General features: G+C 38.4%; 1 protein-coding gene across 4 annotated transcripts in view; it reads right to left on the minus strand.

The window, feature by feature from the left end:
• Nucleotides 1-22,454, minus strand: part of TEX10 (testis expressed 10) — a 54,056-nt gene that overhangs the window by 19,937 nt on the left and 11,665 nt on the right. For 3 of the 4 annotated variants that reach the window (XM_066184747.1, XM_066184766.1, XM_066184756.1), the window contains 5 exons: nucleotides 21,447-21,559; nucleotides 20,442-20,680; nucleotides 17,446-17,581; nucleotides 14,287-14,462; nucleotides 13,360-13,537 (listed from right to left, as the gene is read on the minus strand). In XM_066184747.1, the coding sequence (XP_066040844.1) occupies nucleotides 13,360-13,537; nucleotides 14,287-14,462; nucleotides 17,446-17,581; nucleotides 20,442-20,680; nucleotides 21,447-21,559 (842 nt within the window). The remainder of the gene's footprint in view (nucleotides 1-13,359; nucleotides 13,538-14,286; nucleotides 14,463-17,445; nucleotides 17,582-20,441; nucleotides 20,681-21,446; nucleotides 21,560-22,454) is intronic. The other variant, XM_066184774.1, reaches the window with a different exon arrangement.

Genomic DNA, 22,454 nt, shown 5'->3' on the forward strand with positions numbered 1-22,454 from the left:
ATGTGAAAATAAATAAGTCTTGGGTAGGAAAAGAGAAAAAAAGAACATGTGATAAGCCCCAATTCAGGAAACAGGGACGTACATGACAAATCTTGTTGGAATCTAGTTTAAAATAATCAAATAAAGCATATTTTTCCATATTGTAAAAATTCCATTTCCATACGCAACGGTTAGCAGATGCTTTGAATTCCTTACAACAGGACCAGTGCACGCAAGAACTTTAGATAACCTCCAGAAGTGACTGAACAAAAACTCAAGATTCACTGCAGGTTAGCAGGCAGAAACTGCAATAGGTTCAGGAGATCCCTGGACAGAAAAAAAGTAATTCCAAAGTTTATTGCTAAACATCTGGAAATCAAACACTTCATCAGTTTTGTTTTCCCACGCATCCACAAACTCACATACAGGACAAGGATGTTAAGCATCCTAAGAGAACACCAGGCTACAGGCCACTGATAGAGACATAAGAGGAAGCAGAATCCGTGCAGTTCTGCCCTGGCAACATGGAGGCAGCATAAGGAACAAACCCTTGACATGAGCTATTAAATGGTTTAATTTAAGATTCACCTCTACAAGCAAAGCTACACTCAGTCACACACACAAAGTATCAGCTACAGTTTAGTTTTTCAGAAAGTGAAAGCTATTACATGCACAGAAGAAGCCTCAATGTCAAAAGAGCATTAAGGTTAAAAATAATCTAGCATTAAATTTAGAAAGTGACAGAGAAGGTTGCCTCTGATATTCAGCTTGGCCTCTCTGTGCATACACCTTAGAGTATGATAATATTATGTGTCATATTTTCTCTAAAAAGAAGAAAAAAAAAATCTATGTCTCATTCAAATCATGGATGAATGGATCAGTCAGGATTACACCATGAAGGATGACACAGTCTGACCTGCCCCTGCCTTATTTATTGCATCATCTATAATGTGCACAGTGTATGAGGCATAATTAAAAAGGTAGAAGAAAATACTAGCTCACAAATTCAGGTAGGTTATACAAGATGTGAGAGAAATACTTTCTAAAATAGGAGGACAGAAGTCAGTGGTAACACATTTCCTCAAGTATCATCAGATTGTTTTGTTTTTACTTTTAGGACAGAATAAGCCCACATTATTCATACTGGAAGCTACTCTTCATCCCTTTCTTTTCAGCTAGCTATCTCTAGTCCTGCAACACCTCAATGGTGATTAAAAGATTAAAATGTCACTAACAGCTGTGGAGAGATACACCTTCAAGTACTTCTAAGAGCAGCACCCATTTGAAATCTACTTCTCCATTCGAACTTGCAGGGGATTTGAGGTTATTTTTTTGTTTTCAAGATAGAAGATATGTATTCTGAAAAATCAGAACCCAAATGTTTCACAGCGAATTCCTAAAGTTACCAGGTACTTCTACGTACGTCTGTCTACATCTTCTCCCTGCCTTAGCTCCTCATCTTTAAACTGGGAAAAACATCACCTTCCCATCTCCTGCAGCTGTGAAAATTACTTGAGCACAACAAAAAACTTCCATGGGTGGGGGCAGGGGGAGGGAACACCTTTGTTTTCCAAGTGGCACATAATACAATAGAGAAAACGTGGAGCCTCCTATTGAAACCAGGCCAAACTGTAACATGAAGTAATAGCTCCTTCAGTGCTCATGATGTACTCCAAACAGAGAGCAGGATGGGAAAAAAAATGAAATAATGTAATTAAAACACCACATGAGAATCTCACAATAAATTAAGACCAAAACCAATGTCTTTCTAATAATATAAACACAAACAGAGCAGCATTACAGCATAGAAGTCTGTTTAAATACAAGTCTAACCAGTTCTCATCACCTCAATTACCTTAGAACCCAAGTGCCTATAATGTAGACACTTGTTAAAGCTGCTCAATTTTGAAGTTCACATTAAAGGAAATAAAAAATAAGACAATGAACACAGAACAAGAGAGATTCCATTCTAGGACAGATGTTGATGTACTACAACTGAAGTACATTAAAAATTATTTTTAAAGTCTTAGTTTAATATATTAAGGCTACCATGAATAATTGGGGACCGTATGCGTTTTCAAAATGCGTTTTCAAGATGCTTGTAAATTACATGTCAGACATCTGACTAAAAAAATTATCTGCTTTATATGTGGAAAAGAGGTAATAAGCATATTACAATTTCTCTTTTTTGTATGAATTATTACTGACAATGGGAACCTGTTATCAAACTGCATATGAGTAAGACCTCTCCAGTCATGTAGTCCAAACCCACATTAACTATGATGAATTACATGTTGTAATTTCCATAAGGTCATCTGCTCTCTGTAGGAACCTCTCTCTTTTGAGGTTTAGAATTGCACTTTTAGGTAACCTGTTCTGTACACCAAATGATATTAAAAGAAAAGCTGAATCTAATTAACTTAAAAATTACTGCTTCTCTTGTCATTATCAGAGCAAATATTTCTCAGTCAAAGCAAGTGTGCAGTGCGTTCCTTTTATTACTTGTTACAAACTTTTCTTTTAACTCCAGATGGACTTTATTTACTACTTTAGTTCATGCTGCTGCTATTTTCAGGTTGGCTATATAACACAGCTGCAAAATAAAACAACAGCAGTTTGTACACAAGAGATGATTCCTCAACTGCTGACTACTACCTCTGTGCCTGCTGACCTAAACTAGCTACCTTTTGACTTATGGTTCATGTTTAAGGTGTTGATTTTGGCTTATACAGTCACAAGGGGTCCTTGGGTAATTTAGAGGTCTCTAGCTGAAGAACTCTGATGAACCTTGCAACACTCACTTTAGAAATTATTCTTCCACTTGTCCTCCTATAAAACACAGTGCTCGAACTCCAGCACAGACAGCAATGCACCTGTCTAGCACTTGCTAAGCAAGTTTTCCTTAGAATTTGGATTGGGGTTGGGTTTTGATTTTTTTTTAATAATAAAATTGAAAAAAAAAAAAAGTGTGACTGATTTCAACCCCAAGTTCAGCCTCCAAGTATTTTTAAAGTAAAACATAAAAAAAAAACAAATGAAAGATTCACAGTTCTTCTGAGGCATTATTACTGTCACCCTTTTTTTCATAAATGTGAGGGTTATAACACTCGAGAAATGCAAGGTCAAGGGTTTGTGTTTCCTCTTCAAGGAAAATAAAATCCAATTTCCTCACCTTCCAGAAAAGTGCTCCCGGCACCATAATTTGGAATATCTAGTGCAGAGCGCGTTCCCGAAGCTTTACAGAATTGTTTGAACATTGGCAAGCCAACAGCCTGAGATATACAACTAGCACTGTACTAAGTGATCCTATTTTAAATTGATTTTATCAACCACTGAGCAAAGATTTAAACCAAGCCCTGCCACAACTGTTTTTTTTTTTTTTTTTAATTCTAGGTTATAAAATCATTGTAGAAGGAGTTTCTCCTCTATTTCTTTCACTGATACTTCTGTTCCGCACAGGCACAGTCAGTAGTTGACTCACCCATTTCCTGAAAAAATCTAACTGCATTCTAGGTCTCAACTCTTTGGAAACGTAATAAAATTTAATAAAATTATTAACTACACATCCTCAAAATAGTTCAATGACTAAATCACTGCGCTAGGAAATAGGAAATCAATCTTCCCTTCACAAGAAGACAGTGAACACAGACTTTCCGCAACCTCAGCAAGTGTTTTAACCACCAAGATACTTTTATTAATTTATTAATAAACTGTCCTTCAGACACATCAGGAGCCGAAAACTTCCTGAGATTCTGTACACCCAGCAGACAACCACTGCATGTGGATGGCAATCAAGCAGGAAAAGGCTACAGGACAGTGGCTACAGGGACTCTGCCCATCTCTGATCACCAGAGAAGAAACTGTTCTGGTTCCCCTCCCAGAACAACTCCTCAAGATAACTCATTGTAACTTGGAGCAGCTGCATAAAATATTATGGAACCCAACAAACCGAAAGGGAACTTCCAGGATGAGATGGCATTCACCTTGCAAAAGACCTCCAAGAGAAGGCAAGGATGAACTGAACTAGCAGCCATGAGCAATCTGGTATCTGAGAACTTCCCTTACACCTGCAAGAATATGGAGTAAAAATGCTATGACGTTTTCGGGTGGGTTTTAGTTGCATTTTGGTGTTTGGGTTTTTTTTTGGAGTTGGTTGGCATGTCTTATTTTTAAAAGTAACTAAGGTCTGCAGCATCAGTGCCTGCACTAGGCAAATTAACACTGTAATAATGGATAAAATGAGCTGACACATGAATACCTGTGTCATGCTTGGGAATAGACAGGATGGTTTCTGAAAGAAAAATTTTTGCACAATGCATCTCTTAGAAATCTTGTTAATGGTAGCTGCACATGAATATGAAAGAGCGTATAACACTTTGGAAAAAAAAAAATCCAGAAATCTAAGCAGCCTCAGGATAGGAACAAAGGTCCTTATATCAAGAGATAATTGGTTTAAAGGCAGAAGATGGTGGGTAGAACTGATCAGCTCATCCAGCAGAAGACAGACATCACTGGAGACTAAGGAGCAACCCAGAAAGAGAGATGACAAAAGCCCACAAGCATTCACATTATTTGGTATACAAGAGTACTTAGAAGTGTAAGTTAATCAAGACTACCCTGTCTTTTTTGTCTCTTGACAAAGCAATTTGGTCATTTTATCTACCTAACAGTGGAAATGACACACCAGCACCTCCCATGTTCTGAGCTCTGCAGCTCATCGGGATCCAGCAGAGCAGCTCTTCAGGCATATCCAGTTCAGTTAAGGCCTTGGAAATATGAGAAGCAAAGTGGTTCTTCCCCAGTAGCCAAAATAATCACACTGCAACCAAGGATCATAAAGAATTGCTTCCACTGTGTGAAACAGGGCTGAGTTTTCCTTCACAACCCAGGGTCACAGATATGCAGAACAGCATTCCTTTACCACTTGTGCATCTTCCATTGTGATCAACCAGAAATTGCATCGAGAAAAAAATCTTTGCTGATACACAGAGAAGAGTAGAGAAAAAGCTTCCTCATTTCTTTTGGCTTCCTATTTTTAGGACCTGTACTACCTATGACCTCTCAACACAGCAAGTTTAACACTAGCCCAGAGTTCATCTATCAACACAGAACTGTTCAGCTACTGATCAGTATGCATCAGAAGACTTCCACACAGATACTGCAGCATCCTTCCCTTAGCTCTAGAGGACCCATTCCAATCCTTCAGCACAGTGCCCAGGGGTCACTGTCTGAGCCCAGAAACACTGCTCTGCTGATAAAACCACATTGGGATAACACTTGTACAGGTGTGTCTTCTAGCCAGCCTTCTCACAGGACTGTCATGAACTCTGCATGTCTTACAGTCAGCCAGCTGTGTAATGACAGCTGCATTGTCTGACTGCCATTTAAAACAGTGCTTAAATGTAAAAACACCTGTCAAATACAAGGTAATGGATCACTTATGGAATTACCTATAAGCATGGAAAATATGTTACAATACATCCCAAACACTTCCATATTATCATTGTCAGGAACTCTGTGTATAAACAACAAAACAAACTGAAAGGACCAAAATCCCATGCAAGTACCACACCAGGACTGTTGCACCTTTATGTAAGAAAAATATACAACATTTTCTCCCAGTATATGCATGTACTTGCACTTCTGTAAAACACGTTCTTTTAAAACATTAAAAAGCCCTGTGCCAATATTTATCTCAGCTTTGGCACAGTTTATTCCTGTTCAGCTTTAATGAAAAATTATTTCTGTCAGATTGAAATGCAACTGCAATAAAATATAAACTCATGTCCCTGCATCAACTTAATCAAATCAGTTTTGAGTTCTACTGCTAATGAGGATCAGCACTCTCAGTTTTCATATCAGTTCTAAAAAAAGACAAGAAACCATGACTGTCACAAAATGATGTTGAAATTGCTTAAAAAAAAAACCAACAAAAAAAACCAAAAAAAAAAAAAAAAAACCCACAAAAAAAAAAAAAAAAGAAAAAAAAAAGAGAGAGAGAGAGAGAAAGAGAGAGAGAAAAAAACCCAAAAAATTGAATCTCATCATTCAAACCAACTTAGCTCCAGGTAGTAGAGGGCCTGAATGTAAGCTCCAAGAGCAAGTGAGGGGTTTTTATCTTACTTTTCCTCCAACAGGTTACCATGTGTAGCCACTGGTTTGTTAGTGCGAGTTTTTTGTTTTAACTTTCATTATCTCTTTTGAAGGATCAAGTCTTTCCATTTGAAAATGCAGCAAAATACAACAAACATCTGAAAGGAATTACCAGGGATTTGAGGAAAAATATGAAGTCTATTTTAAGAAAACAACAATTTAAGCTATGCATTGTTAAAAGTAAGCCTGTCAGCTGCTCATTTGCTCCAGAGCTGCAGAGGTTGTCTGAAGCAAAGCAGTGCTCTCACATTATAAATGAGAGCACAAATCAGAAGAAACATTCACTAATGAGCAAACGGCATTTACTGACGGTGGCAATTGTAGTGCAGCAACATAATTCTTTTCCCTTTGATTAGGACTCTCACACTACAACCAACCTGGGGAAAAATTTAGGGGCTGTGTCCTTAAATACAATCTTGGACTTCTCCCTTTTTCAAGTCCTAGACTTACCAAACAGTGAGCAAGAAAAAGGAAATTTGCTGACCAGATGTGGATGAAGGAATGCACTGTAACCCACGCTGGGGTCTGATTTTCAAAAACTACAGATCCTTTCTCATCTTGCAGCAAAGAGAACAGATCATTTTTTCCCCTTGATCCTCAGTGGTACCCCAACAGGGAAAAGCCAGAATTTTGAAAGCACACTCTAATGTTTAGTTTATTCAAAAGTGCCCTAAGCACTTCTGTTACCATTTCAATACCCTCCTCCTTTACTTTTGTTTTTAAATTGAGGGGTATAAAAATACAGCCAGACAAGCCACTGCAGTGAACACAGGCCTTACTATTGTTGCTTTTTCCTAGCAACCCATTCATAACTACTATACCTCTCTAAACATGTATGAGTTTTGACTTATTTTCCAAGATATATTGCGCTGACTTTCCATTATATATAATTGTAGTGAATTGAGAATTTCCTCTTCTTTGTTTTCTGCTATTTATTTAATATGAAGTTAGCTAATTTTGGCAAAACTTTCATTTTATTGATATTTTCAAAAAATAAATATACTGTTCTGGAATATTTTCTACACTTTACTTTCATGAGAATTACTGAATTCAGTTGTTCTATCAGTGTTGTTAACCACAATAATGGGTTAGCATATAACAATAATATCCAATAACAATAATACCATATAGCAATAATATCCTCTCCAAGTTCTCTCCTGGTTGCAAATACTTTGGGGGAATGTGCTATTTTTCTTTTTCTTGACTACGATTATGCATCCAATAATTCTTTAATCAAGCAGTATAGAGAGTCTTCATTAGCTACATTTTGCATTCTCACTGTGCCTCCTTGTGCTGTACTGGCAAAGGTTGAAGATAAAATAACTAGGATAGCTAAATAAAGAAAAATTAGCATTTAATTACAAAGGAACTATCCATAAAGGAATCTATTATAACCCTAAAAAATCTCTAAGCAATGTATCTGAAGACACAGAATTTTACACCTTACAACAAATGTTAAAATGTCCATCTCAGTTCTTTCTAAGCACCAGATTCCAGAGGATAGCAGGAACCAACAGGCGTGCCTGGCTGCTTGATGAGACTCCAGCTGAGCTCCCTCATTATTGTCTGGAAAGCAGCAGAATATTTTAAAGACACTACCTTTTAAGAGAAGAGTCCATTTACAGTTACATCAAGCAGAATGCAAGTTACCCCCAGGGTTATCTCAAACCTGTGAAAACTTGGAACTCCCACACAATTTATGCCAGAAGGCACTCAGCTTTCATTTATATGGTCCTCACCCAGCTCCTTTTCTACAGCAACAGAAACAACTCTTGGCGAGACCCCAGCAGGGGAAAAGTCCCACAAGAATAAGAAATGGCTGTTTGAAGCCATTGGAGATCTCATTTATGGACACCCTACTTCAAGAGAGAAATACCATAAATTAACTCCCATTGTTTTTTATCTAGACAGTGAAATATTATCTGTCCAGCTCTCTGTTACAGTGAAATAATTTCCAGACACATGGTTCCAATGGATAAAAAGTTGTAAAACAACCATAACTATTATGCATAAATAAGGCACATAAATAAATCGCATTTCAGTTTCCTTATTTGTACTTCAAGGAATGAGAGGAGACAGCAAAATATTCCCATCAAGTCAGCAACCTAACTTCCTGATTTATATATTTGATCACAATCCCATAATCTGCATTTCTTAATCCACAATTCACAGACTAGAACACATAACAGTAAGTACATAGATTATATATGTATCATCTTAAACATGGTACCATATACAAAAGGAAAGGAAAAAAGAGAATTCTGTTTGCAAGAGTATCTGACCTTCAATCACCACAAAGTAACTGAGTGGCAACCAAAAAACAGAGCCTGACAAATGGGTTTCTCTGCAACTGTAACAGTACAAAGTTTGGTATGTAAACAGCAGACCACGTTTTCAGGCAAACAAAGTAATCTACCTTATACAAGAAGGTACACTTATAACATTTAATATATGTCCACATTTGACAAAGTACTTGCCTCAAAGTCAGTCTTTCAAAAAGTGCTCAAAAATAAGCACATGCCTCGCTAGTTCTTTAAAACCACTTTGAAGTAGTCTTTCTGCCCCATTAATGCAGAAAGCAGGCATAGGGAGATTAGGCCAAATTTTTTTCCAGCCCTATCTCTGATACTGCTAAATTTTATTACCTTAGTCCTATCAGACCATCAATGATTTATATATTTCTTCACTTCCTGTCTACCTGTCCATATCCGTAGCCTCAAGAAATTACCAGAACTCCACTGTCAAGCTGAAACTAAGATTGGAATTTCAAGCCAAAGATCCTCTTACGCCATACATTGTATATTCCAAACCAACACCTAAACCATTCTCCTGTAACTAGCAGTGAACTACTATTTGCTTATTTAACAGTTACTCCAATAAATCATAAATGAAAAAGAAATACTGAGATTAACTCTTCTAGAAATGTGACACACTGCATTCAACACATCAAAAGAGTACCACCTAAAAAGATCACCAAAAAAATCCATCCGGTAATTTGATGCAAAACACTTTCTAAATTACTACCCAGACCCTTCCATTTTTCTCCATAAATGTAAGCTCATCAGAGGCTTAAATCAGAGGCAAAGTCAGAGAACTCATCTCCTGTCAAGAAGCTGCTCTCTCTCATTTCTCAGGCAGAAGTGACAGACTGTTCACTCATGTCGCTCCACACCCTTCCTCACCTGTTTCTGTATGACGTATACCCCAAAACCCTGGCACACTTCCATCTCTCAGAACTTTACCTGCCTGGATTTATTGAACTTACTTACATCTCAGATCCCATACAGTAGGCACAAGGCAGGCATTTGAGAAGAGCAGGGAAATTAAGCCACAATTACAACACCTTCTGATCCTCAGTTTCACCTGAAACTCACCAGCTGTAGCCATCCCAGTGATCCCAACACCAGCAATGTCTGCTCTCTGGTACAGAGATCATGACCAATTAGTACAAACCTGGCCATGTTCATACCAGCATCCAAAATGGGGTGGCTGCATTTCAGCTCTTTTTTCAGAACACTCCTCGGTCTGTGCCAGCTTCAGTGAATGTAAACCAAAAGCGCTCAGAAACCATTCTAATAATTTAACAGTAGAGGTAACCAGCCTCACAGGGACTCAGAAACCTTTCCATTCTATATGGAAATACTGCCAACATCATTTTTATTCTCAGCACACAGAGCTCACCTAATGGGCTCCTAACACACCACTTGGGTATTCACTTCACCATTGCAAAAATAAAAAGTGAAACTATTGAATATTTTCAAAATTCACTTCTAATAAATAACAAAAAAAAGAAGGTCTGAAAGGTAACACACAATAATTATAACACTGTTACCACCTGATATCATCACAGGGCTGTACTTTGAACCATCTGGATACACTTACTATTAGTTTTACAGTTTACACACAAAACCCCCTATGAGTTCCTTGAGCTTCTAATGATTGTTCAGGGAAAAACTGCAAGTTTTATTATGATCCATAGGTACTCTCAGTGAATCCACCTTAATGTCGCTGGTCCCTGATGAATACACACGACCATACGAGCACTCTCGGATGTGTGTTAAAACAGCTATCCTCCGCCAGTCAAAATAGCATGGGAATAAAGACTGTTGAAGAAATTAAGAACAAGTACCACACCCTTTGACACCCCTGAATGCAATCCATTTTAAAGCCTGACGGATAAACAGATTCCATAGGAGAAGAGAAATTTAGGGAAAGTCCCCTCTCACCACAGAGAACGGGAATGTATCGGAAGAGAAACAGCGCCATCTACTGACAGCAGCGGGGTACTCGTAAATGACGGCTCCCCAGGAATTTGGGACAATTTCTCCGTCCAAATCACAATCTAAAAGTAAAGAAAATGTCCCACGAACCAAGCTGTGGCACAGAAATGTGTCTCAGAATTACAAAAGTTTTTTTTTATACTACCATTGATTTGACAAACTTGAAAGTTTAACTCTTGAGTATCACAAGTGCTGTAAACGATGACCAGGAGTTACCCAGTCCCTCTACTTCCTTCAAGGCTTTACCCTTTGCCATCTATGTCCAACCTGATTGGCTGACATTAAGTATTTCCAGTGAAGTATATCTGTATGCCCTTGCTACAAAACCTAATCCAGTATGTATCTCTGCTTTCACAAAATTTTGCTAGCCCTCAAACCAAACATTCTTGACATTTAAAGTATGTATTTTTAATCCTGCTAAAACTGCAGTCTCCTATTTCTTTGCAGCCTTTTACACAACTGACTCCGACTTCTTCCCAGCCTCATCAGCCTAAAATGCCAATTTGTCAGTCATTCCCCATAATCACAACTGACAGACTATCCTTCTTGGCTCTTCTTGAAACTTACTCCAGTCTGCCCATGTCATTATCTAAAAACAAGCCACAAAACTCTCAATACTTGGCCTTGGCCTTTCTGAAAAAGACAGATAATTGGTTCATTTATCCTGTGTGCACTAACAGGTTATGAAGCTCATAAAGCCCAGCTAAGGTTCATATCTAGAAAACCAACTATTGTTTCCTAGACTGCACAGCTTATTTTCCAGTGAAAAAGAAATGCCAGACTCTCCTGTTCTTGGAAAGTTAATATTTACTATTACTTATCTCCCTATCTTTGCATGTTTAAGTAGACAAAACAACTTTTTTTTGGACACCCCCTCAGCCAAAAACATTTCTAACATCTTGGTTCCCTAAGTCTTTAAGGCACCCTAGATTAATCTTGTAGGATAAAATGTTTACTGTCATGATGATGGAACAAAACTGAGCAAAATTTAAAGTCTTCCACAAAATACATTTCACCTAAGCCAAAGCTAAAAAAAGCATCATCTATAAGCCCTTTGTAACCTGTACAAGTTTTAAACTTGGATGTTTAGGTAAGAGTGTGTTTTCAATCCCTTGCATTCACTTTGTCTATGAAAGAGTAATTTTAATCTTTCCAAGGACTTATTATTTTCAGATGTGATTCTAAAGAAAACTAATCAACTTCTTGTTCTGAATATTGATTCCTCCCAATGAAGTGAGAAGAACTTTATCAGATAAAAACAATGCTTAGTCAAGAGCAATCTCTCTTTTCCAAGTTTCATCAAAACCTGCAGGCATCCAGAAAGGTGGTTGGGGATCATCAATACAAAAAACCTGCACCACTCTAAGTACATGAGTACATTTTTCTTTCATTTAGTGATTTCAGATAGACTTCGTCGGTTGACTATCTACAGTCTTTGAATCCAAAGTAAGCTTAAAACATGCTCCAAATGCCATAAATTAAAATACTTCCTTTGCACCTCTGAAAACAAAGAATTTACTCCTCCTCTGTTCTTAGGACGTAACCTACTTTTTGTAAGAACACTGCCTTCTGTCTGCCACTTTCATCTTCTGCCAAAAGGATCAAATGCCCACGACCCACCTGCAGCTTTACAGCAATTTTTAGAAAACAGGCGCTCCATTACTACAAAAAATCTCCCACAGTGAAGATCCACTAAGATGTAACAACAAAATAAGCACCTGAGTGCTTATTACTGACTTTACTTCTTACAATGACTGTGTTTAAATTGGTTACACTTTGCCATTGAACTTCCAGTATAGGGAAGAACTGCAACATACAGCAGACAATTTTTCATTTTTAAAAATAACATCTGATATCCACCTTCCCAAAACTAGAGAGAATTTCACTTTTACAGCAGTAGTGCATTATATATATATGATATAAATTTCAGCACTATTGCTTCTTATGTTAGTCACCTTATCCACATGTTACACAGCTAATACAAACAGGTACAGTACATTGTGTCCTATTTTAATTAAAAATGTTTCGGATCCAAAAAGCATCGAGAATTGCTTTAAGCATAATTCATATAAACTTAATTCCTGCTTGTTTATCCAAGGTTCCACAATATTTACCAATGGAGTTTTCCCAGAAGCAGCAAAGCAAAACACCTTTGTGAAATCTCAGCAAGCCCTCCACTCACTTCAGTGGAACAGCAGCTTCACTCCCTGACTTCACAAACCCACCCTCTTCCAAGCCAGGCTTAAAAAAAAAAAAAAAAAAAAAAGCATGAATAACTTCAAACAAGGGACTTGCCTAGCAACTATAATTTGGCTATTTAGGTGTGGTAATTGGAGAAAAACTAAGCTGAAATAAAGCAGAACACGAGAAAAACTGGTTGGTTGTTTTTCACTATCAGCTGTGTCAAGTTGAAGCATTCACAAGGAAAAGCTGCAATTAGTGGTAGAACAAAGACCATTGGTGATGATGTTCTGGGTAGAAGGTGCTCAGTACCATGCAGCCTTACACATTTTGTAAGAGATAGGCTGATGATGCCTTGCACCCTTACTGAAAGGACGCAGGTACTAAAAGCACTAACATTTGTATTTCAAGATGAAAATTCTTGGCAGACTTCATTAATATATACAAAGACAGGAAAATAACATGGATAGATGAATACAGCACCTAAAAACACAGTTTAGTGGTGGACTTGGCAGTGCTGGATTAATGGCTGGACTCAGACTCAAAGGTGTCTTCCAACCTAAACAGTTGTATGATTTTCTCAACATGTATTGTAGAAAATTGGGCAGTGTAAAGACAGACTCAAAGCAACAGACCAACCACATCATCAGTTTCTGCACGTTACACTGATTTTCTGTGTGCAAACTCATCACCGAGTTCATGCCTCACAACTAAACATTCCCACCCGGGGCTGTCTTTGGCAGGAGCCGAGTGGAGAGCGTGGTACCTCATGTGCAGGATGCCGATGAGGGTGGCGGCGAGGTCGGAGGACATCCTGCCCATGATGCAGCAGCGGCTCAGGCAGGCGAGCAGGCTGGCGGGCAGGCAGGGCAGGAAGTACACGAGCTGCACCAGGCGCCGCTGCGCCTCAGCCGGCAGCAGCACCAGCGTGCCCTCGAGCGGATCTGCGGCACACAACACTCGGTCAGCACGCACCCAGACATGCCCCCCCCGCACTGACCAACCAGCTCAGCTACCCACTGACATGCGGATGTTATAACCAGCATGAAAGACGGGAAGGAAGGAGAAAAAAAAGGCAATACTAGCCTCGAAAATAGGAGGCTTGGAGAAAAACCTTATCGGTCTCTACCTTAAAAGAGGTTGCTGCCAGGTGAGGGTAAGTCAGCCTCTTCCAGGTAATAAGTGACAGGATGAGAGGAAATGGCCTTAAGTTGTACCAGGGGAGGTTTGGATTGGACATTAGGAAAAATGCCTTCACTGAAAGGGTAGCCAGGCATTGGATCAAGCTGTCCAGGGAAGTGGTGGTATCACCACCCCTGAAGCGTTCAAAAAATATGTGGCAGCTGGGGACACGGTTTAGTGGTGGACTTGGCAGTGCTGGGTTACCACTTGGACCTCAGAGGTGTTTTTCAACCTAAATGATTCTATGATTCTCTAACACACAAAAACTCAAGCTTCCAGTCTATCAGATTTAAGTCGTACCAACTTGAACTAAAGATCTCAACATTTTTACTCTCTAGTAAATGACACACATAGTTCATTTTAACCTTTAGAGGACTGAACCAATCTGCAATCCTGCCCCCCATCCAGTCTTTCGGTTCAGCTAGGAAACAGGAACATGATTTTCCACCTATTGCAACCTGCCTGCCAGGTGAGGGACAAAATTCCTTGTGCTGCAGCATCGAAGTCTTACCATATATTCGAGCAGCAGTGGCTTGCAAACTTTGCAACAGTTCCTTGTTTGAACGAGAAGCAGCGGAATGAATGATATCAATGAGCTGATTGGAAAGCTCAGGGTTCCTCAAGCCAAGCAGAGCCAGCTGCTGAGGTAAGCCAGCCAACCAACGAGATAAAACTTTACTTCGACTTCTAAAGAAAGAGGGAAAAATCAGTTGGAGAAAAAGAGACAAAACAACAGAAACACACACAAACTTCTCTTCCCATTCTTGACTAAGTTGCTTTTATTTCTCCTTTCTGGCTCAAACTGAAACAACAGTATGGACTAATCCTACATTTCATAGGCTACAATTTCTGTGTCATCCTGGCTTATCAAATCAAGTATCATTTAGAAAGCAAAAGCATTTTATCAGCTTACTAAAGTGATGATCACAAGAATAAAAAGTTGCCAAGTGCAAATCAAGAAGTTCAAAGTAGGTCTTTGAAGATGTCAAGAAGAGTAGCATGATGATGACAGATTATTTCATTCTCAAAGACCTGTCAACCAAAAACTTTTCAAAGAAATTAAGTACCCATGACACAAGAGGGAAGAGCCTTGCATAGAGATGAACTGCTCAACAGTAGGAAAAGCCATGAGAGCAGATCATTGAAGTGGGTGAGCTGGAGGTGGGCTCAGAGGCCTCAAATCCCTTGACATGGAAATAGTGGATGGGAATAAAACATTTGATTCTTCTTCCACAGAAAGTAGCAGATGCTACTATTAAATGAAGCTAGAAGGAGCCAGGATTAAACAAGCAAAAGTAAGTTGGGTCTTGACACAGCTGAGCTTTGTCACTCCATGCCAGAGGATGCTGCAGTTGCTCTTAATTAAGACTGGTCCAAGGAATGATGAGAAAAGCTCATGATACAGACACCCACTGAATGTTAAACACAGAGAAGCTCCACAGAGTGAGGAGGCACAGGCTTCAAGTGACTGGAAGCTTAGAGTATTATGTAAAAGTAATTCTTGTCTTCTTCCTACAGCACCTCACATAGGTCAGTGCTGAAGGCAGATTGTGAGGCTGAATAGCTTTTTCAGACTCTTACAAGTGTAAATGCGTATGTGCACACACACACTATATATGCATATAGACACACAGTGCACAGTATGTGTGCAGTGATTAGGGGTGAAGATAAACATCATGACAAAACTTAATTCTGAACTATGTAATAAATCAGTCAAGTTTGGGGTTTTTTTCCACAAGACAGCAACAGGCCAAAAGCTCCTACTCTATTCTTTGAATCACACACCTAAAAAATAAACATATCACAAAAAAATCCATAAAAATGCTCCAATGTGAACTCTGCTCCTCTTAGATTGTTCTTGACAAGTTTCTGAGAAAAAAATAAATTAAAAGAATGAGGAAAACAGTCAGAGGAGGGCTGAAGGACCTACAAAGTCAAACTGAATGGAACAATATGAATGTTGCCCAGGAGCTACTGAACAGTCCACATTTTGAAGAAACTAAAAAAACCCACTTGTTTGCAAAGGAAAGAAATGTAATAGTGCAGTACACAAATATGCTGTCTTCAAATGTCTTGTCAGACATAAGTGTCATCATACTTTTTTGAAAAGAATTTTTGATATTTCATTCTTCTGTTACTAAAAATGTCATAGATTCATGTAGAAGACAAGTAGTAACAGCAGCAAAACTATTGCCAATTGTGATGTCTAAAGATAGAAAGTTAAAGCCTTCCAGATAGTCATATGATCACATGAAACTGAAAGAAATGCTCAAGACTTTCAGGTAAGTAGAGAGAACAGTGGTTATGTAACCTCTGGGAAATCAGTCAGTATGAAAACGATCTCCTTTTCACTCTGTGTGAAGAGAGGAGGAAAATGGGATATTCCCAAGTGTTTTTCCCTCTTTCATATTCCCTGCACTTTTTAAAACGTTCAGAGCATAGCATTAGATTATTTCTGGTTATTAGATCTAATTACATGTACTCAGGCATTACTACAACAGAAGATGTAACAAAGCAAATAAGTTGTAGAAGGGAATGATTTTCCCAGAACTTGGCTGTGTTAGCAGATGCCAGGACTTCTGAGAGACCCGAGGTTTGATATTTTCAGTGGCAGAAACAGATCACACCCCCAGAAAGTCAACTGTGTTCTGGGCTGCATCAAAAGTAGCATGGGCAGAAGGTTGAGGGAGGGATTCTGCTCCTCTGCTCTGGTGAGATCCCACCTGGAGTGCTGCATCCAGCTCTGGGTGCCCAGAAATAAGAAGGACATGGAGCTCTTGGAGCAAGTCCAAGGAGGTCATGAAGATCATCAGAGGTCTGGAGCACCCACCTCTCCTATGAAGACAGGCTGAAAGCTTCTACTGCTCAGCCTGGAGAAGAGGCAGTCTTCCCAAAAACCTTAGAGCTGCTTCGCAGTACCTGAAGGGGAACTGCAGTTCCCAAACAAGCCAGGATTGACACATACACATCAACACATGATTTGTGTTTAATGTTTTTCTGTCCTGGAACTACATGACTTGGCTGAAAAATACATTCTAGAAAAGTTAAGATTTGGAGACAACCTGGACACGTCTGATTAACGAAAAACTGATGCAACAGCATTACATAGAGAAAATAACCTCCTCTTACTGACTACATCTGAAGGAAGTCAGATATCTAAAAGCAGCCTATGATCTACTAGATCCCATGATGAACGAGGAGTCCAGAAGGACAAGAACACTTTCTTAAACCTAGACTCTTTAGAACCACACCCCCAAAACAACAGTGTATTCTCCCTGAAGAAAGTAAGAAAAGGCTACACAGCCACAAGCACCCCAAAGGCACTAAGTGACAAGCCCATGACCCCAGGCTAAGTGATGGAAATGCTCCATGGCTACAGCTGTACTGACTTGACATGTCCACTGACTGCCACACAGTAACAATAAGCTTGTTGTAGCAGTGTACTTCAAGCTAAAATTTATGTCATTAAGATTTATCTAGTACTTATGCTATGATAAACAACTAAGCTGATACATCTCCATCTCACAGAGCACACAAACTTTCAAATTCCAGTGACACAGTATCAAAAAAAGAGTAAAGTTTTATGACATCTACATACAAATTCAGTATTCTCACTCCTGAAATCAATATGCTATTTTGAAATGAGAAAGACTATGCCTTCTTTTTTTACCTCATTCTTTGTGTCCTCAAATCTTCTTTTTGGTAAACTCTGCTAAAAAATTTCAAAAGCAATGTACGAACTGGAAAGAGAAGATTCCTTTGCTGGTAAAGTGTATATACCGCTTTTATCAAGGGTTCCGTTGCTACTGGAAAAAAAAAAAAAAAACAAAAACAAACAGGGAAGTAATACTTTTTAATCTTCTGATTTAATACAGGTAGACACAAAGAGAGCTGTGATCTTTATCTACAACTGTTTATACTGAACTCCAGAGGGAAGTACCAAAACGTTTTGAAGTAACTTCTCGACTGACTTCTAAACCATTGAAACAACACTTTCTCATGCAGCTTGTGAAAGAAACAGACAAAATAGAGACAAGATGCAAGAGAAAACTTCAGAACTTCCTGAAGACAGGTTGCAAGGTAGCTGAGAACCAATAAATTCCTGCTTTTCACAGCTATCTTCCAATCCTCTTCCCCGACTGCAGTAATCTCAGACCAATGTTCTCTACTCATTTACTTCCGCTCCCCAAAACCTCACCGTCACAGTGCCTTCAGTTCTCTCTGTACTATCCCTTTCTCCCTGCCACACACACTAACCTCACCAGCTCTCTCTGTCTCTGAATCAGCTGCCTACAAGTTACACTTGCTAATTAACCAGAAAATAAATACCTCAAGAGGCTGCTGGCAAGACGCTTCAAGAACTGCTAACTCCCCCTGCAACCTTTCCTTCTCTGAAGCTCTCATCAACCATGTGTTATCACCAGACTTGAAACAACATCTGAAAGCTTTACCACTGAGACCAAATTGGCTACAATTAGCCAGCAAACACAGAACTTAATGTAACAGACTGAGAAAGAGACCAAATATTTTCTTTCGAAACCAGATTAAATCACCAGATGGAAAAATTAACAGAACATGGAAAAATACCTGAATTCAGAGAAGACAAGCCTGGAAAGAATAGGAAAGCATCTGAAAAATTAAGCAATACATGAAAGGAATAAAGACCTGACTCAGTTTGTCACAGAAGAGCTTGTGGTCCCACAGAAGAGCTTGTCAATCTAATTAAGGCATACGTAAGTAGCAACAATCACTTCATTATCTCCATAAACCAAAGCCGAGAAACATCTTTTCAACCAGGTACACAGATCAGTCTTAGTAAGTTAAGTGTGCAACACCAGATAAAATGTTGTGTTCCACTGAACAGAGCAACTTCTGCCCACAGAGACAGACAAGAATGTCCCTTTCTAAAAACGATCCATTCAGGGGCCAGTCTTGCCTGTAAAACTCTTACTCAACTTCAAGTTACCATATAATGACTACAAAGCACGCTACAAAAACCACCTGAAATGGCATGGTCACACACCAGCATGAAGCAGGAACCATTTAGAAGTTGAAATCTAACCTATTTTTCAACAAAAAAATAAAATGCATTCTAATATTTCATGTAACTAAGATATATATTATTATTTGCACTGCATCAGGAGTATCAGCTTACTCAATTTATGTATTCTTCAGGTAAGATTCACCTTGGACAGCATTTTTTAAACAGAACACTTATTCTTCTGAGCTTATTCTTAAATGAATAACAATTACATCGTTATGTAATTTATAGCTAATTGATGAACTGTTAACTGAAAAAAAAAAAAATTCTAAGTGAGTAGAATTCTCCCTTCCCAGTAGCTCTGTGGCATGTTAACTAAAACAGGTCCTACTATTTGAATTGTTTCATGTGAACAGAACAAGCTTAAAAATGGAAGCAATTTTTTAATGTAGTCTTAAAAATTAATACTTTAAAAGGCCTACATTATACAGATGTCCAAAACACAGCTGAAGAATTCATGAGGTTTTAAAATACTTCAGTCTTAACTGGCACAAGTTAAGCCTCCTTCTGGTTACTGAGTGTGCTCTCTTTCATCGTATGAAGAAAATTTATCAAAAATACAACTAGCAGGCATGCTGCTGTCGAAGTCATACCTGAGAAATGCAAGAAAGGAGAAAACCTCCTAATTACAGAGGTCCCAAGTTTGATCTTAAGCAATGGGGATAAATCTTCAGACAACACAGCTACAAGCTCTTCTACACATTCACAGAAAAAGGGAGATATGGGCATTTCATGCCAGCATATTTGCCTTCAACTCAAAGCTAAATTTGAAGTGCAGATAGGAATGACTAGTTACTGCTTTTGTCACCAGGCACACGGGAACAGACAGATTCCCAATTAAAATGGATTTGACAGGAAATATAACTAACTGCCGAAATGTATTTGAGGGACATGTGACATCTTTTCATTTTACAACTCTAACAATTGTATCTGTTGCTAAGGACTTTTCTCTAAACTGCTTGGATGTGGAATTCATTTCTATCACACTGGCACAACATAAAAGACTGCTGGCACTTTTCTGTTTACTGAAGTCCTTTCTTGAAGTTCTGTATCCAAGGTCTCATTTGGAATACAACCAAGTAGTGCTTGAAATGAAAGAAAAAAGCAAGCTAAAATATTGGACTGGTCCTTCAAGTCATAACTGGAAATCTTGGAAAAGGATTCAAATCAAACACCTTGGAAAATACTCAACAGCAGCTTCCATTAAAAGTATCTTGGCATTTCACATCATGACAGAACTAAAATGGTCATCTGACAGTACTTACACAAGTCTATCAGCTATGTTAATGACCTTAAATAAGGATTGGGATATTAAAGTATCATGCACCTCTACAGCCTAGTAGTTACTGTTTCAATGTAAAGCTAATCTTCCATTTATAGGAGTATCTTAAGAAGTAAAACCAGAACATAGGTGCAAATACATTCATATATTGTATATCATCAGTATGAATCTAACAGCATTCCAAAAATAAAGTCTGCAATGCTACATGCAGGGGTATTACTATGAAATTAGTTTTACTTCTAACAAAATACATTATGATGTAACAACTGAGAACCTTAAAACGCCAGAACAACTCAAGCTTTGCCAGTGCATCATTTTGCTTTCCAGAAACTACTCATCTTACCCTTGTTTTGCTGTATTTGCATTAGTCTCCAAGTCACCCCAAGCAATCTGTTCACTTGCTTGCTATTCAACTTGCTGCCATCCTGAAGAGTATCTGTCACAAATTTCCTTATCATGTCCAGCCAACCAGAGTCCGTCTGAAGTGTTGAAGTGCTTGCTAATGAAACCATTATGTCACACAAGGTTAAATTCAGTAAAAGGTGGTCTATGTTGTTTGAGGATTTCATACAGTTCCTGTTGCTAAGGGGAGGAGGAGGGGAGAAGAGAAAGATTTCAAAAAATCATTTTTGAAATAAAACTGGACACCAGCTGATACCCCTTGTACATACACCAGTGATCTACATAGACTGCAAAGGTGCAGAATGATTTCAGAACAACTTCAGCAATGAATTTAGTCTCATATCTGGGAGCTGAGAGAGGAGATAAGTTACTACTGGACTGGATCAAAACAGAATTGGTGTATCTGCTCTGACAGCTCAGTAAAGAAATGTGTTTGGCTTCTGCTGCAGTACTGCTTTGCCCTACAGGACAGCCACAGTATGCCCCATCTCCCCTCCTAGCTGTGGTCACCCAGTCCCGTAACAACTAGAGAAGACTGTATGGAGGTGAAAAGAATGCTTGAACTATGTTTAACGTAATTCAGCAGTCAGCCCAAGAAAACACGCAGAAATATGAAAGTCAGCCTAAAACAATCACCATTTAGCAACATGCAAATTCCAGATCAAGAGTTGAATAAAATACTTTCATTTCCCTAAGGCAGCACTTAATTTTCTACTGGATGCTATTCAGACAACTTCCCATACAATACTTTTATGAAGAACAACTAAAACTTCTCAATTTGAAGCAATGCAGCCTTTCTATAACAGCATCTCCACAGATCTTCAAGCCATAAACAATAAAAGTTTTCTTTTCCATCATTAAAAACTTAATATTTGATAAAGCATATGAGTCACATTGTCCCACTTCTCTTATGAAACTAAAAGCTGCTACATAACATTATTCTTACCTTTTGCATGGATCTTTCTTTTTGTGTTTTACTGTATCTTGTGAAGAATAAGGAAAATGACGCATGAAGTGGTGCTTGAAATCAACAAGGTAATTCATTCGAAGCCATAGCTCCTGTTAAGGAAAGCAGATGATAGACAGAAAACATGGTAGTAAATAAAATAAACCCAGTCAATTATGTTCCAAAATTCATTATTGGACTCAATGAAACTAAGAACTTTAGCTTCTCTTTGCAAGTTGTTTCTACATCTTTACTTTCAAGTGCTGTGCATGAACATCCACAAAACAAGGGAGTAACAAGACGCTGTAAGTTAAGGTTGAGCAACAACTTGTAATCCTAAGTGAGCCACTGAATTTTTTAGGACATATTTACATGGATACATGCAATACTAAACTGAGTTACAGATCTGAATGAAAGTACTTTTATATCAATTTATTGGGGTTCTTAAAATCAGAGTGGACTGTTTAACTAGCAATGACTGTCCTGAGTTTTCCATTAAAACATATACCAAGACTTCTTTCATCTTTCCCTATTATTAATATGGCTGAAAGCCCACTGACAAAACATTTTCCAAGAGAAAGGCAACCCTTAGAGAAAAATGATTCAGTATTTTAAAATAATATTGCTTTGGAGGTTAGCAGACAGTCACTATTCCACAAAGTGGCCAGCAGAACTCACCAAAAAAAAAGCCTGCACTGCTATCAAATTGATCAGCCAGAATAAGCCTTTTGATATCTGACTATTAAGAACGGAGAATGGCCATTAAACTATTTCAAAGATCAATAGCTTTCCACCAAGCATATTCAGAGTGGTTTTCCATAGTGACTCCAACAACCACTTTGGTCTGTAAGCCCAAAGGCTATTAAATAAGCGAAGCTTTCATTTACAAACTGAGCCATTTGAATGCATTTTGTATTTAAAAGTAACTACAAAGACAAAACAAACCATTTATCTAAAATGAAATTTGCTCCACGAAAAAACAAGTTGCATGAACCTCAGATTTTTTTT

The sequence above is a fragment of the Chamaea fasciata genome, unplaced genomic scaffold (genome assembly GCF_029207755.1).
Source record: "Chamaea fasciata isolate MVZ Bird 193981 ecotype frontalis unplaced genomic scaffold, bChaFas1.0.hap1 SCAF_1, whole genome shotgun sequence".
NCBI lineage: Eukaryota > Metazoa > Chordata > Aves > Passeriformes > Sylviidae > Chamaea > Chamaea fasciata.